This window comes from Mirounga leonina, unplaced genomic scaffold, assembly GCF_011800145.1.
Source record: "Mirounga leonina isolate KUSES-001 unplaced genomic scaffold, KU_Mleo_1.0 Mir_91, whole genome shotgun sequence".
NCBI lineage: Eukaryota > Metazoa > Chordata > Mammalia > Carnivora > Phocidae > Mirounga > Mirounga leonina.
The window spans coordinates 49,945,283-49,960,900 of NW_023270839.1; the positions used below are offsets into that span (position 1 = coordinate 49,945,283).

At 34.2% G+C, this 15,618-nt stretch overlaps 1 protein-coding gene across 6 annotated transcripts in view; it reads left to right on the forward strand.

The window, feature by feature from the left end:
* SCAPER (S-phase cyclin A associated protein in the ER) overlaps positions 1–15,618 on the forward strand; it is a 486,665-nt gene that overhangs the window by 283,239 nt on the left and 187,808 nt on the right. For all 6 annotated transcript variants that reach the window (XM_034993780.1, XM_034993784.1, XM_034993785.1 and 3 more), the window contains one exon: positions 4–130. In XM_034993780.1, the coding sequence (XP_034849671.1) occupies positions 4–130 (127 nt within the window). The remainder of the gene's footprint in view (positions 1–3; positions 131–15,618) is intronic.

The following is a 15,618-nucleotide window of genomic DNA, read 5'->3' on the forward strand; positions in this document are numbered from 1 at the left end:
AAGGCTTCAGCGATTAGCTAAAGATCTTCTAAAACAACTACAAGTACAAGACAGTGGCCCATGGGCAAACAATAAAGTTTCTGCTTTAGATCGGACCCTAGGAGAGATCACTAGAATATTGGAAAAAAAGGTATGTAACTAATCTCTTGCCTTGCTTGGTCTTTATATTTGTGGTTCTTTCTCACTATGACAGGACATAGGACCATAAGGCTGACTGACTCTCATTTATGCATTTCTTCTGTGTTTCCAGAAGCTGGTCAACCACTGATCAATGTTTTTTCCTTTCATTCTTAATTAAACTGATGTTGTTTTCAGTCATTTTAATTGAAATCCTCAATAGCAAATATATGATCTTTGGATCAGTCATATTTTTTGCCACACAAACAAAACAAAATTATTTTAAATGGAATCACAGTAATAAAGGTGTACAATTTTATGGCAGAAAATGTAAAACTTTGAATTATAGAACTCATGAATCACAACCAGATTTCCACAAAGCGCCAATTTCCTTACTGTTTTTAAAGTATTTATTATTCAGTATAGAAAATTTTAAATATACAAAAAAGAAATAAACTCCCTGTAATACCCACTGTTGACATTTTATTACATTTTCTTATCTTTTTATTGTACACTTCCCACATTACTTTATCCGGCTGATTTTATCATAAATATTTTCTCATGTCTTTAAAAATTCCTTGTAACCAAATGAACATATCACAGTTTATGCAATTTATATCACTTAGTTGGTTTCTAATTTTTCTATCTGATGTAATGACATCTTTGTTTATTATCTGCATTTTTTTGTTTTTTGTTTTCTGGGTTTAAATTTATAATATTTGAGATACACAAAATAATGTAGTGATAAAAATAACCTAAATATAATGAATAGCTGTGAATTCACCACCCAACTTAAAAACTAGACTGTTCCCAGCACATCTGTGGTTCCCAGTGTGATCCTTCCACCCCCATTCCCATCCCTGCTCCCTTTGAAGGAAATACTGTACAGTATTAAAGGGATATCTTTTATTTGTTTTTTAATAGCTTTATTTCTTTATCACATTTACAAATGTATTAAGTAATATATTATTTAGTTTTGCTTGTATTTGACTTATATGAAATATCATACTGTAGATGTCTGTGATTTTTTTCAATCAAAATTATGATTCTAAGTTTTATTTAGGCTTATAAGTGTAGCTGTTTTTCACTTATTTTCTCTGTTGTGAGGGAGTACTTCATTGTGTTAATAACACAGTTTTTTAATCCATTTTCCTGACACAGACATTGTTTTCCAGGATTGAATTCATTCAGGGTTGAATGTGTATGGGTTTGTGTGTGTGAAAGAGAAAAGAAAGTGAGCAATTTTGCTCAAACATTCCTGTATCAGAGCAAATGAACAAATTTCTCCACAGACTTTAGTCTACATCAGAATCACTTAGGACTTGTTAAAGTACACCCCACCTTGGGTTTCTGATTCAGTAGGTCTGTAGTGGGTCCTAAGAATTTGTATTTCACAGGTTACACTGATGCTGCTGGCCCAAGGATCATACTTTGAGAATCATTGCTCTTGTCTAGGGCATATGCCTCAGGGGTGGAATTACTGGGTTCTCAGGCATATGAATGACCAGCTTCACAAGATAGTGTTCAGCTGCATTTTGGCGTCAGACAGTGCAATCCTCTGTAGGAACTGAGAGCAGCATATTCACTGAGGCATTGTGGCAGAGCCACAAAGAGTCAGTTCTTCTGGATAACACATCCCTTTCAGAGTGTCAGAGAGTTCAGAAACTGGTAATTGTCAGACATGTGCTAGATGGAAATGTTTGGAGGTTTGATATACCTTGGAAAAATCTCTATTTTAAAATTAGCACATACTGATTATTTTTATAAAGGGTATTTTGTGTTTGAACTAAAAAGGATTTACTTGAAGATACCACTATGTGCACCTTATCTCATGAATATTGTTTTAGATTGAAGTAATCACAGAATTTTTGAGGAAAAGGTAAAATGATCTGTATAAGAAAGGTATTCAGTATGAAAATCTTAAGTAAAGTTATTTCATTCACAAAGGGGCAATTTACTGGAATACCACTGATTCCTTATAATTTTGGGGAGAAAAATGTAGTCTGGCTCCAGTCTAAATGGTCTGTGTCAGAAACCTTGCTGTAAAGCTGTCCTCAGAGTATACACTGCAGGACCACCTGAGAGTCTAAACTTACCTACAGTAAGATCCTTTTGCTATTTTTATAACGAAAATCCCTTTTACCTAGCCAAGACAGACTCACTTTATGTGGAATTCTGTTCATAGAGTTATACTGACATTTCAGAATTCAGCTGATATTTATGATTTCAGTCTAGAAATTGTAAATAACCATTCATTTTTGTTTGGAAAACTGCCTGAAGTAACAAAATCATTAGCACCAAAGCCAAGTACCCAGTGAAGGATTTGAAGACAGCCTAGAAGTGACAAGGGTGGGCCTGGTGGAACTTGGGCAAGCACTTCCTGAGGAATGGTGAGAGATCAGTCTTGAGGTCTTTACCCTCTTAATTGAGATCTCAACACACTGATGTTTTCTGTTAGTGCTTTGATACAGTTTTCCTTAGATACTTTTTCTAAAGTTCTGAGAACTACTTTAGAGCTAACAGGTTAAACTTTGTGATGCACAAAAACACTCTTGTAATGAAAGAGATCGGGAAACTGAGGAAACATGCCTATTGTAGTACTTACCATTTGTGTCAGGTCCCTTCTGACTTTTTGGGTTCTCAGATTCTGTTTAGAAATAAAGAGTCTGTAAGCTGTGTTGCATATGTTACAGTTTTTAACAAACTCCACCCAATTCTGTAGGAAATATGGCAGCCTAGAGAACTTGCACCCACTCTACCATCAAAAACATATAAAAATACTGGGAAAAATTTAAAGTAACTTTCTTAAAAGCATCAAATTGCTAAGAAGAAATGGAAGAATTACCAGGCCAAAGAAAAACCAAGAATTTAGGAAGTTGTATTCAGTTATAACTGAATCCCCCAAGAGCATTTGCCAGGCTTGCAAATGTGAGTTATGATTTGCAAGCCTCATGGGATGGGGAACAAAAGTAAAAGATTAAGGGCTGCCTAAGTTATGACATCTAATAGGTTTTCTGTTTACAAAGGTAAGACCACCATAACCTATTCTGTGATACAATCATGAACCCTCTTACCTCATTCTCAGAGACTGCAAAAGAAAGTGCCTTGGCATAGTGCAGAAGTTATAACTATAATCCAGCCCTGGAGTAGACTTGCAGCCCAAATTCACATCACCTGTATCATTTCAAATGGGGAATTGAATTTAAAGTAATCCCAGACTGATTAGTGGTATCCCTAGGAACTGGCAGAAGGAAATGCAAGTCCTCACTTAAAGAAGATACCTTTTTCCTAGGCCTCAGATAATTTCTGTCAAATAATTTTACAAGAACAAATAGCCACAGTCCAAAAGAGGGGGTGCAAAAGTAAATAAATCATTATGAGTAATAGCAAGCAGAAACTAGAATTGCAAGGCTTTTTTGTAAATACCAGTTACAGATCATAAAACTATGTTTCTTATCTTTTTTTTTTTTTTAAAGATTTTATTTATTTATTTGAGACAGAGAGCATGAGAGGGAGGAGGGTCAGAGGGAGAAGCAGACTCCCTGCCGAGCAGGGAGCCCGATGCGGGACTCAATCCCAGGACTCCAGGATCATGACCTGAGCCGAAGGCAGTCGCTTAACCAACTGAGCCACCCAGGCACCCTGTTTCTTATCTTTTAAGGAAATAAAAGGCTTGAAAATATCTACAGTTATGGACAGAGTAGGTAAATCAGAGCAGTTCTACTGATGCCAATTATTAAAGCTAGACAAAATATAAACTGGAACTGAATTGCTAACAAAGTAGTGAAGAATTACTGGGCTGAGATTTGGACACATGGCATTTTGGGGCTGGGTACAATTGGTGATCCAAAAGAAGTGGATGAGAAGCTAAGTAATATTTTTGACATTGTTGCAGAACTTGTGGATTAAAAATGTTGTAGTCTAGGACTATCAATGGTAGGGACTGTGGCAAAACCCCCATGTTTTGGGTTGAGATCTTAAAGGGCTGCACTAGGTGAGAGGGTAGATTGGAAGTATGCCAGTCATTGCACAGACCACAGCTCAACTTCAGATCATCTGGGTGGCTGAAAAAAAAAAAAAAAAAATCACAGTTGCTGTAAAAAAAGTAAAATGATCTTGGATTGCTAATACCTCCAGGTGCTTATAGAAGCAAATGGGAAATCTACTCTGAAGGAAGATAATATCAACCTAAGTCTCAAATTACTTCAGCAAAATAAGTTTCAAATACAATGTCTGACAGAGAAAGGTAATTAAACATATAAAGGGGCAAGATAACATGGATAAAAATTGGTAGAAACGGACCAATAGGGGCTATGCTTACTATGTTCAAGGATATAAGTATTAATTATTTTTTTAAAAATATAGCACATTTGAAAGAAAATAAAAATTTAAGAACTGAACATTTTGGTAATCAAAATTAAGAAAACTATACATCACATAACAGCAAAATAAACCCACTGAAGAGAAAATAAGTAAATTCTAAGCCCTAAGAAGGAATCCAGACTAAAACATGGAGAGAATATATGAAAAATACAGAAAAGATTAGAAGAGGCATATCAAATATAGTGAAGTGTTTAATTTATGTATAATTATCCACGAGGAGAGGAGAGAACAGGGCAAAAACAGTTACCTGAAATGATTATCATTTAGAACTTTCTAAAACTTATAAATCAACCCAGAGATTCAAGAAGCCCAGTGAAGCCCAAACAGTGAAAATAAAAAGAAATCTACATCTACAGACATTATCATGAAACTGGAGAAAATCAAATTACAAGCCAATCTCATTCATGAACTTAGATTCAAAATTCCTAAACAAATTTTTGCAAACAAAATCCTGCAATGTATAAAAAGAATAGTATATCACAACAAAATTGGATTTATTCAAGATATTCAAGTTTGGTTTAATATTGGAAAATCAGAGCTTATCATATTAATATAAGAAAAGAGAAAAATACGTGATCATCGCAAAAGATCCAGCCGAAGCATTTGGTAAGTTCAGTATCAAATCAATTCATGATTGTAAACAAGGAATAAAATGCAATTTCCTTAATCTCACAGATTGTATCTAAAATAAAAGTGTAGCTAATATCATAAACTAGTAAGTTTAACAAGTCTACTAGGATACAAGAATAGTATATAAAAATCAATTTTATTTATATCATCATCAAAATACTAAGTATCTAGGAGTAAACAAATCATGTTCATGAATTGGAACCCTCACTATAGTAATATATCTTTTCATCACAAATTGATTTGTAGATTCAGTATGCATTCACAATTAAAATTCTTTATATTTTGCAATTGAAACTTTATTTTCTTGAAATTGAAATGCAGATTCTAAAGTTAAAATACAGAATTTCAAAGAACCAATAATGGCCAAAACACTGTTGAAAAACAATAATATGGCAGGATTTGCTCTACCAGGTATCAAAACTTATTATAAAGTTGCAGTAGTTAAGATAATGTGTTGTTGGAACAAAGATGGCAGAAAAGAATGTAACATAATTAATTAAATTCATATATAGTATGCTTAATGCACGATGTGAGGCAGTTATGTATATATAGAAAAAGGAAGCACTATAAAGCATTAGGGGAAAGTATGGTCCCTTTTGTAAATGATGCTATAATGATTGAATATTCTTTTTTTTTTTAAATAAAACTTGACCCCACCTTACATCATGATAATCAAAAAGTTAAGTTCAAAGGGACCTAAATGTGAAAAGTAAAAACAAACTTTTAGGAGATAACAAAGAATATCTTCTTCACTTCGGGGTTTTGCCAAGACAAGAAAAGGACACAAGAGAAATTAGCTATATAGGGAACTGATAAATTTGAATTAAAAATCAGAAATTTTGTGCATCAAAAGTTACCAGAAAAACAGTAAAAAGACAATAGAATGGAAGAAGATCTTTATATGTATAGCTCATGAAGAAGTGGAATCGGGAGTATATAAGGAATTCTTACAAGTTAATAAGAAAAAGAAATAAATAGCCAGTAAGGTAAGGGTAATAGGCATTCCAAAAGAAGAAATCTAAATAGCCAATAAATAAATGCAAAGAGTGTCAATCTCTTTAGTAATCAGATAATTCCAAACGAAAAACTCAGTGTGATGCTATGATTCACTTATCAGAATGGCAAAAATTAAAGACTGAAAATACCAGCTATTGGCAAAGATCTAGAGCAATGGAATTCTCACACACTGTGATGATATAAGTTGGTACTACCATTTTAAAAAGGAGTTTGTTATTATGGACTAAAGTTACAAGCATACACATCATATTTTCCTTGTAGGTCTATACCCTAAGACAGCAATTCATATATGTACCAGGAGACGTATATACAAATGTTCAGTGGCATTTTTATAATTACCATATATGGAAAAAAGCCCAATTATCCATCAACAGCTAAATATATAAATTATGGTATGTTTGTATAATGGAATATTATTCAACAATAAAAATGAACTACAGCTATGGGTGACAACATGGATGTATCTCAGAATGTTTAGTGGGCAAAACAAGTCACCAAAAAAAATATATGTATGAATATATGTACATGTGTACATGTGTATATATACAAACATGTACATACATACAGACACTGTTACATTTCCAGTTATATAAAGTCTAAGAATAGACAAAAGTACCTATATTGTTTTGGAATATACACATAGAAGGGAAAACTATAAAGAAGACAGAAAATATTTCTCATAAAAATCAGGATATGATTATTCAGAGAGTTGGGAGGGAGATGTGATCAGGAAGATTTATGTAGGTGGCTTCTTGAGTGCTTCTAGTCTTCTTTTTCTTGACCAGATGGCAATTATATACAATACTCAAATTATAATTATTCTTCAAATTGTACTTATATGTTTTCTCATTTTTCTCACTTTTCTGTATGTATGTTTCACAATGAAATTACATTTAAAATTCAAGTTTTTTTTTTAAGATTTTATTTATTTTTTAGAGAGCGAGCGAGAGAGAAACAGCATGAGAAGGGAGAGGGTCAGAGGGAGAAGCAGGCTCCCCGCTGAGCCGGGAGCCCGATGTGGGACTCGATCCCAGGACCCTGGGATCATGACCTGAGCCGAAGGCAGACGCTTAACCATCTGAGCCACCCAGGCACCCTAAAATTCAAGTTAAAAGAAATTGCTCCAAAGACCCTTTTGTTGCAGAAATGTTTAATTATTTCAAATAAGAGTTTCTAAAACATTCTTATATATGCAAAGGCATTTTCCTTGTTTGTGCCATTTTATTAAATTTGACCCAAGTGAGCATGATTTGTATTTTCATTGACTTTTCTCATTACTCTGTGATGATGAACATTACATTTGAATTTGGATAGTAACAGCATCCCAGAAGCTTTCTGTGGTTTATCAGTAACATGAGACATTTGTATGCTGTTAGTATAAGTAAACAGTTTAAGCAGATGGATTGGACATGGAGTTTTTCCAGTTGCGTTTTCTGACTTTTTTTTTTAATCCTGCCAAACGTAGAGATTCAGCTGTGATTCTCTTGAAGCTGAATAAGCAAACCACGTAGCTGACAGCAATCATAATTTGAACTGAATTGAGAGATGTCAAATCTTTGACTTTTTGATACCTTTAGTAAACCCTGCCATGTTTCGGTGTTTTTGAAATTTATCTTGCAAAATTCCACCAACAGATAACTGTGGAAGGTAGAAAGGTACAAGCTCTTACCAACCCTGCCCTTTTTTTTCTGCTTTTTTGCCAACTGAGGTTTGTGGCTATTTAACACATGCCTAGACTCAGAGGAGAAAAACCAGTCATCCCTGAGAGCTTTTTCAATCTAATTGTATTCAGAAAATTGTGTTCAGGTCTGGCTAGACACTGCCTGTCTTCCAAATTTCATGGTTTCATTTGGTTTTGCTTCTCTTGTTTTCAGCTGGAATTCTGCAGTTGAAGAATTCTATCATAGAAAACTCTAATTTTGATCCTCTCACGTTATTATGTTCTCTATTTATGTATTCATGACAGTTGATAAATAAATGTAAACAGCTTATAGGACACCGATATTTTGTCAGAAGGTGACAAATATATCCTGTAGTCCAAAGTAAAATGAAAATGTTTCTTATACCTTCTTCAGCTAGTGTGTATTAGAAGATGAGTGTAAGAGGGGCGCCTGGGTGGCTCAGTTGGTTAAGCGACTGCCTTCGGCTCAGGTCATGATCCTGGAGTCCCAGGATCGAGTCCCGCATCTGGCTCCCTGCTCAGCAGGGAGTCTGCTTCTCCCTCTGACCCTCCCCACTCTCATGTTCTATCTCATTCTCTCTCTCAAATAAATAAATAAAATCTTAAAAAAAAAAAAAGATGAGTGTAAGAAAAATGGAATTCATTGTTACTTCAAGAATCTGACAAAGGTTTAATCTATACATGGTTTGTATTTTAAAAAAAGAAACAAAGAACATAAAGGAAGGAGTGTTTATGTATTTTGTTTTAGATGGTTGTTACATAGATGTATGCAGTTGCCAAAATTCATCAAACTGGACACCTAAATATGTGCATTTTATTATATGTTAACTATATCTCAGTAAAACAAAACAATTAGATAATGACTTCAAAATAGCTTATATTATTTTTCAGATGGTGAGGCTTGCCTTTATAAAAACACACTGTTTTAGTCATCTCATCTGAAATCACTTATTATGGCTTCTTTATAAAAAGGACTCTTTTTTTTAATTTTATTTTTTTAAAAGATTTATTTATTTGAGGGAGAGTGAGTGAGCAGGGGGAGGCACAAAGGGAGAGGGAGAAAGAATCTCAAGCAGACTCCCCGCTGGGCATGGAGCCTGACATGGGGCTTGATCCCACAACCCTGAGATCATGACCTGAACCAAAACCAAGAGTCGGATGCTCAACCAGCTGAGCCACCCAGGTGCCCCTGAAAAGGATTCTCTTAAAAGCAAATAAATTTGTTATAAAAACTTGATGAGGGGTGCCCGGGTGGCTCAGTCGTTAAGCGTCTGCCTTTGGCTCAGGTCACGATTCCAGGGTCCTGGGATGGAGCCCCGCATCGGGCTCCCTGCTCCGCAGGAAGCCTGCTTCTCCCTCTGCCATTCCCCCTGCCTGTGTTCCCTCTCTCACTGTGTCTCTCTCTGTCAAATAAATAAATAAAATCTTTAAAAAATAAAAATAAAAACTTGATGAATATTGACAGTGCTAGTTTATAGGAACATTTTCTACACAATTTGTGGTATTTTCTATTATGATTATATAAATTAACACTTGCACAGAATAATGAATAATTATAACAGCAAAAATCCCAGTGATTAATTGAAAAATAGAACATTGCATCCCAGAGCCCTCTGGCTACCCATATTTATTTTGCCATTCATACCTTTCTCTTAATATTTGGATAAACTATTACTTTGACTTTATTTTACTTTTATCGTTTTATCCCCTAAGAGTATGTCTGTAAATAATATATGTTAGTTTAAACATGTCTGGTTTTAAACTTTATGGAATGGAATGCTACTGTCTGTAATTTGGTGTCTTGCCTCTATCAAGATTATGTATTTAGGAATTTATGTTGTAGAGGTTTTTTTTCATTGCTCTATACTGTGTTGTTTTACCACTTACTACAATGATAACTTCTTCATTCTGCCATTGATGGGCACTTGGTTGTTTTTATGAAAAAGTATGCTTCTAAACATGTATCCTGATACTCATGTGCAAGTATTTCTCTAGGGAGTGGAATTCCTGGGTCATGAGGTATGTATATCTTTAAATTTTCTTGATAATGCTAACTTGTTTTCCCATTCACATTACTACCAGGAGAGTATAAAAGTCCTGTTGCTCCTTTCTTTTCTAACACTTGGCATTACCAGACTTTTTAATGTTTGCTAATCTTGTGGGTATTAAGTTGTATAGTTTTAATGTGAATCTCTGTTATCAGATAGATTTAGGCACCTATTCATATTTATTGGCCATTTGAATTTCTTCTCTTTTGACTTGCATGTTCAAATCTTTTGCCCAACTACTAATTTGTAGGAATTCTTTGTATGCTCTGGACAACAGCTCTAGTTTGTTCAAATGTATTAAAGGTATTTACTCCTATTATTCAGCTGTCTTTTTACTCTCTTTTGGCTCCTTTGATGAACAGAAGTTCTTAATTTTAATATAGACAAATTTATCAATATTTTACGATTAATAATTTTTGCTCTTCTTCACAAACTATTTTTCTACTCCAGAGTCAAGAAGATCTTTTTCTATATATTCATCTTGAAGTTTTATAGTTTTTTCTTTTAGTTTGTTATCCCCTTGGAATTAATTTTTCTATTTATTGTGAGGCAGAGGTTTAATTTCATTTCTTTTTCCCAGCTGGATGCTGAATTTCTTGAGCACCATTTATTGAAAAGACCAGTTTTCCCTACTGTTCTTTAGTATCTCCTCTATCATAAGTCAAAGGTTTATAAATACAGTTGTTTTTCCTAGTTTCTCTGTTCTTGTACTTTATTCTCTCTCCAGTTGTCTCTGATATGCTCTTAAAACCGTCCATTAATTTCTTAATTTTAATCACAGTATTTTATTTTCTCTGTTTAGAAAGCCTACTTTTCAAATCTGCTATGTCCTTTCGTAAAATTTCTTGTTCTTTACAGATGTTTTCAAACTTACCTTTTATTTATACACAGAAAATATAATTATGTCAATAATCTATCTCTGATAATCTCAGTATTTTATGTCTTTGAGTGTATGTTTACATTGTCTATTGTTTTTCCAATTTCTTTCTTATGATGTTTCCTTTTTAACCCCTTAATTTTTCATTGAGTGCTACTTGTAATTGTTAACTTTTGCATCTATATTCAGGGGATACTAGTCTGCAGTTTTCTAGTGATGTTTTTGTCTAGCTTAGGTATCTGGATGATAGTGCCCTAATGGAATGAATTAGGTAATATTCCCTCTACTTCTATTTTTCGGAAGAGTTTGAGAAGGATTGGTGTTAATTCTTTAAATGTTTGGTAGAATTCACCAGTGAAGCTGTTTGGTCCTGGATTTTTCTTTGCTGGGAGGTTTAGGATTACTAATTCAAACTCTACTTGTTACAGATCTATTCTGATTTTCTATGTCTTTTTAAGTCAGTTTTAGTAGTTTACATGTTTCTAGGAATTTGTCCATTTCATCTAGGTTATCTAACTTGTTGGCATATATCCTAGTACATGTTGACCATAGTAAACTCTTAATAATCCTTTTTATTATTTTAAGGATATTGTAACATTGTATTGTTAATTTTGTTGATATTTTCAAAAACCAACTTTTGGCTTCATTGATTTTTCTCTATTTTTCTAGTTTTATTTTTATTTATCTCCACTCTAATTTTCTTTATTTCCTTTAGTTTTAGGTTGGCAAAAGAGTATGGTTTGGCTGTGGTTTACTCTTCTTTTCCTAGCTCCTTAAAACATAAAATTATTGATTTGAGGTCTTTGGTTTTTGGGGTTTTTTTTTTAAGGAAAATAAATTTCCCTATGAGCACTGCTTTCACTGAATCCCATAAGTTTTGTATATTTGTGTTTTCATCTTCATTTATTTCAAAGTATTTTCTAATTTCTCTTGTGATTTCTTTTTTTTTTTTTTTGGCAATTATTTAATTTTAATTCCAGGGTAATTAACATATAGTGTTACATTAGTTTCAGATGTACAATATAGTGTACTCTTAATCTCCTTCATTTGTTTCACCCATCCTGTACTTACCTCTCTTCTTTTAACCATCAGTTTGTTCACTAACTTCAGAGTCTGTTTTTTGGTTTGTTTCTACCTTTTTTTGTTCCCTTGTTTCTTAAATTCTACAGATGAGTGAAACCATACAGTATTTTCTTTCTTTTACTTATTTCAGTTAGCATTATACCCTCTACATCCATTCATGTTGTTGCAAATTGCTAGATTTCATTCTTTTTTATGGCTGAATAATATTCCATTTTGTGTATTTAACCTCATCTTCTTTATCCATTCATCTATTGATGGATACTTGGAGTGTTTCCATAATTTGGATATTGTAAATAATGCTGTAGTAAACACAGGGGTGCATAGATCTTCTTGAATTAGTGTTTGCATATTCTTTGGGTAAAGACCCAGTAGTGCAATTACTAGGTCATACAGTAATTCTGTTTTTAATTTTTTGAAGAACCTCCATGTAGTTTTCCACAGTAGCTGCATCAGTTTGTATTCCAACCAACAGGGTGCTAGGGGTTTTTTTCTCTACATCCTCACCAGCACTTGTTTCTTGTCTTTTTGATTTTAGCCATTCCAACAGGTCTGAGGTGCCCTTGTGATTTCTTATTTCACCCATTGGTTGTACAAGAACGTATTGTTTAATTTCCACATATATGTGAATTTTCTAGATTTCCTCCTGTTGTGGTCAGAGAAGATAAATTGTATAACTTCAGTCTTTTAAAATTATTTACATTTGTTTTGGGGTTATTGTATTTGAACAATTTTTAAGAATAATTTGAGACCTAATATAATGGTGCCTTCATCTGGAAATATTTTCATTTACTTTTGTTAGGTGATAAGAGTACCAGTGTTTCTGGAACCATCTTAATCCAAGTTCAAATTCTAAGGTTCCCAAGGCCACAACGGTGTCCTGAACATAGGCCATAAGTAGGTTGATTGGCCAGTTTCAATTTCATGCTTACCATAAGGATGAAATTTTTAAGAGTCTTGCTTGGAATGGTTTACCTTGTATCATTCTGTAAATGTTTCTCATAGATTAGCAAAAGCAGCTTTGAGGGCTATGCTTCTGTCTCTTGGTTTTCACCTCCTCCTGGATTTTGACTTACAGTTCTCTCTCTGGTAATTTTAATTCATTTAAGGATATTTTTAAATGTTACCTTTTTTTGATTTCACTGGGAGGGCTTATCTTCATTGCCTTACTTGCCATTTTTGAATGAAGTAGTCCTTCTAGTATCATTTTAAACCACATTATCAAAATAAAATATGTAAGAGGATGGAAAGATTAAAATAATGTCTGTAATGGGGCACCTGGATGGCTCAGTTGGTTAAATGTCAGACTCTTGATTTCGGCTCAGGTCATGGTCTCAGGTGAGACTGAGCCCTACATCAGGCTCCCTGCTCAGTGGAGAGTCAGCTTCTCTCCTTCTTCCCCTTTCCCCATTCACACATGTGCACACACTCTCTCTAAAAATAAATAAATAAAATCTTTAAAAATAAAAAAAAAATAATAATGTCTGTTACATCAGGATTTGGGGAAATGGCTGTTCCAGTTATCTAGTTTTGTGTGGATCAACCTGTTTTATATCAAGCCATGTTGCAAATCTTGGAAAACAGTATGTTGTCTTCTACTTAGAAAAGTATCACATATGGAGGATTTAGTTTTTAAAAAGATTGAGTTCTCGAAGGTAGCAGGAGGGGAAGAATGAAGCGGGGGAAATCGGAGGGGTAGACGAACCATGAGAGACGATGGACTCTGAAAAACAAACAGGGTTCTAGAGGGGAGGGGGGTGGGAGGATGGGTTAGCCTGGTGGTGGGTATTGAGGAGGGCACATTCTGCATGGAGCACTGGGTGTTATGCACAAACAATAAATCATGGAACACTTCATCTAAAACTAATGATGTAATGTATGGGGATTAACATAAGAATAAAATAAAAAAAAAACATTCTAGCAAAAAAAAAAAAAGATTGAGTTCTCTCTTTGCTGACTGAGCATAGTGCAGGTCCTCATTTAGAAAATTATTATTTGGTTCTTTGACTAGAACTGCAGAAAATTAGACCAAAGCTGACTTTTTAACTAAATCCCAGCTACCCACTCTTTTTTTTTGGTGGTTGTTTTTTCCTCTTAGAAGTAAGGAGATAATGGTATGCCTCATGAGAGCTAAGCATGATGACCAAACTCACTATTCATCTGGCTAGGTGAATGCTTATCTACTGTGATTAAACACTTTTCCTTAGAATATTGCTAAAGGAAGATACTCAAAGCCATTTGATAAAAAAGTATACTTCCCTAGAGTGTCAGTTTTATTCAAACATTGGAGGCAAAAAAATGATTAAAAATTTTTATACTCAAGTTTTTATCCATACCTATGCAAAAGACTATTTTAATACTATCTTTTGAAGAAAGGTGATTTATAAAATACTTTGTGGTAAAGTAGTTGATAAAGAAGTTTTCAACAAGGTATGTCAGTTACATTAAGCAAGAAGTGTTGTGAACATGATATTTGAGAGCTGGAAGTAGGACCATGATTATGTAATCTTAATGTATTTGCTAAAATGATAATACTATTGATAAAATTAAAAATAGATTGTTAAAGTTTTTCACTAATAAAGTTACTTGTTGAGTATATCTCTATTACAATTAAAAGTAAATAAGTAAATAGATAATAGTGTAGAAGAGCACCTGTTCACACAAAAATAGACACCTAGGTCAATGGAACAGAATAGAAGACCCAGAAATAAACCCACAGTTATATGGTCAATTAATCTTCCACAAAGCAGGAAAGAATATCTAATGGGAAAAAAAGAGTCTCTTCAACAAACGGTGTTGAAAACCTGGAAAGCAACATGCAAAAGACTAAAACTGGACCACTTTCTTATACCGTACACAAAAATAAATTGAAAAAGGATTAAAAACCTAAATGTGAGACCTGAAACCATAAAAATCTTAGAAGAGAGCACAGGCAGTAAGCTCTTTGACATTGGCTGTAGCACCTTTTTTCTAGATGTCTCCTGAGGCAAGGGAAACAAAAGCAAAAATAAACTATTGGGACTATATCAAAATAAAAAGCTTCTACACAATGAAGGAAACAAACCTAAAAGACAGTCTACAGAATGGGAGAAGATATTTGCAAATGACATATTTGATAAATGGTTAGTATCTAAAATATATAAATCAAAACCACGATGAGATACCACCTTACACCAGTCAGAATGGATGAAATTAACAAGACAGGGAACAATAGATGTTGGTGAGGATGTGGAGAAAGGGGAACCCTTCTACACTGTTGGTGGGAATGCACCTGGTGCAGGCACTCTGGAAAACAATATGGAGGTTCCTCAGAAAGTTGAAAATAGAGCTACCCTATGACCCAGCAATTGCACTACTGGGTATTTACCCCAAAGATACAGATGTAGTGAAAAGAGGGGGCACCTGCACCCCAATGTTCATAGCAGCAATGTCCACAATAGCCAAACTGTGGAAGGAGCCAAGATGTCCTTCAACAGATGAATGGATAAAGATGTGGTTCATATATACAATGGAATATTACTCAGCCATCAGGAATGATGAATATCTACCATTTATATCAACATGGATGGAATTGGAGGATATTATGCTAAGTGAAATAAGCCAATCAGAGAAAGACAATTATCATATGGTTTCACTCATATGTGGAACATAAAGAATAGTGCAGAGGACAATAGGGGAAGGGAGGGAAAACTGAATGGGAGGAAATCAGAGAGGGAGACAAACCATATGAGACTCTGGACTCTGGGAAACAAACTTAGGGTTGCGGAAAGGGAATTGGGTAGGGG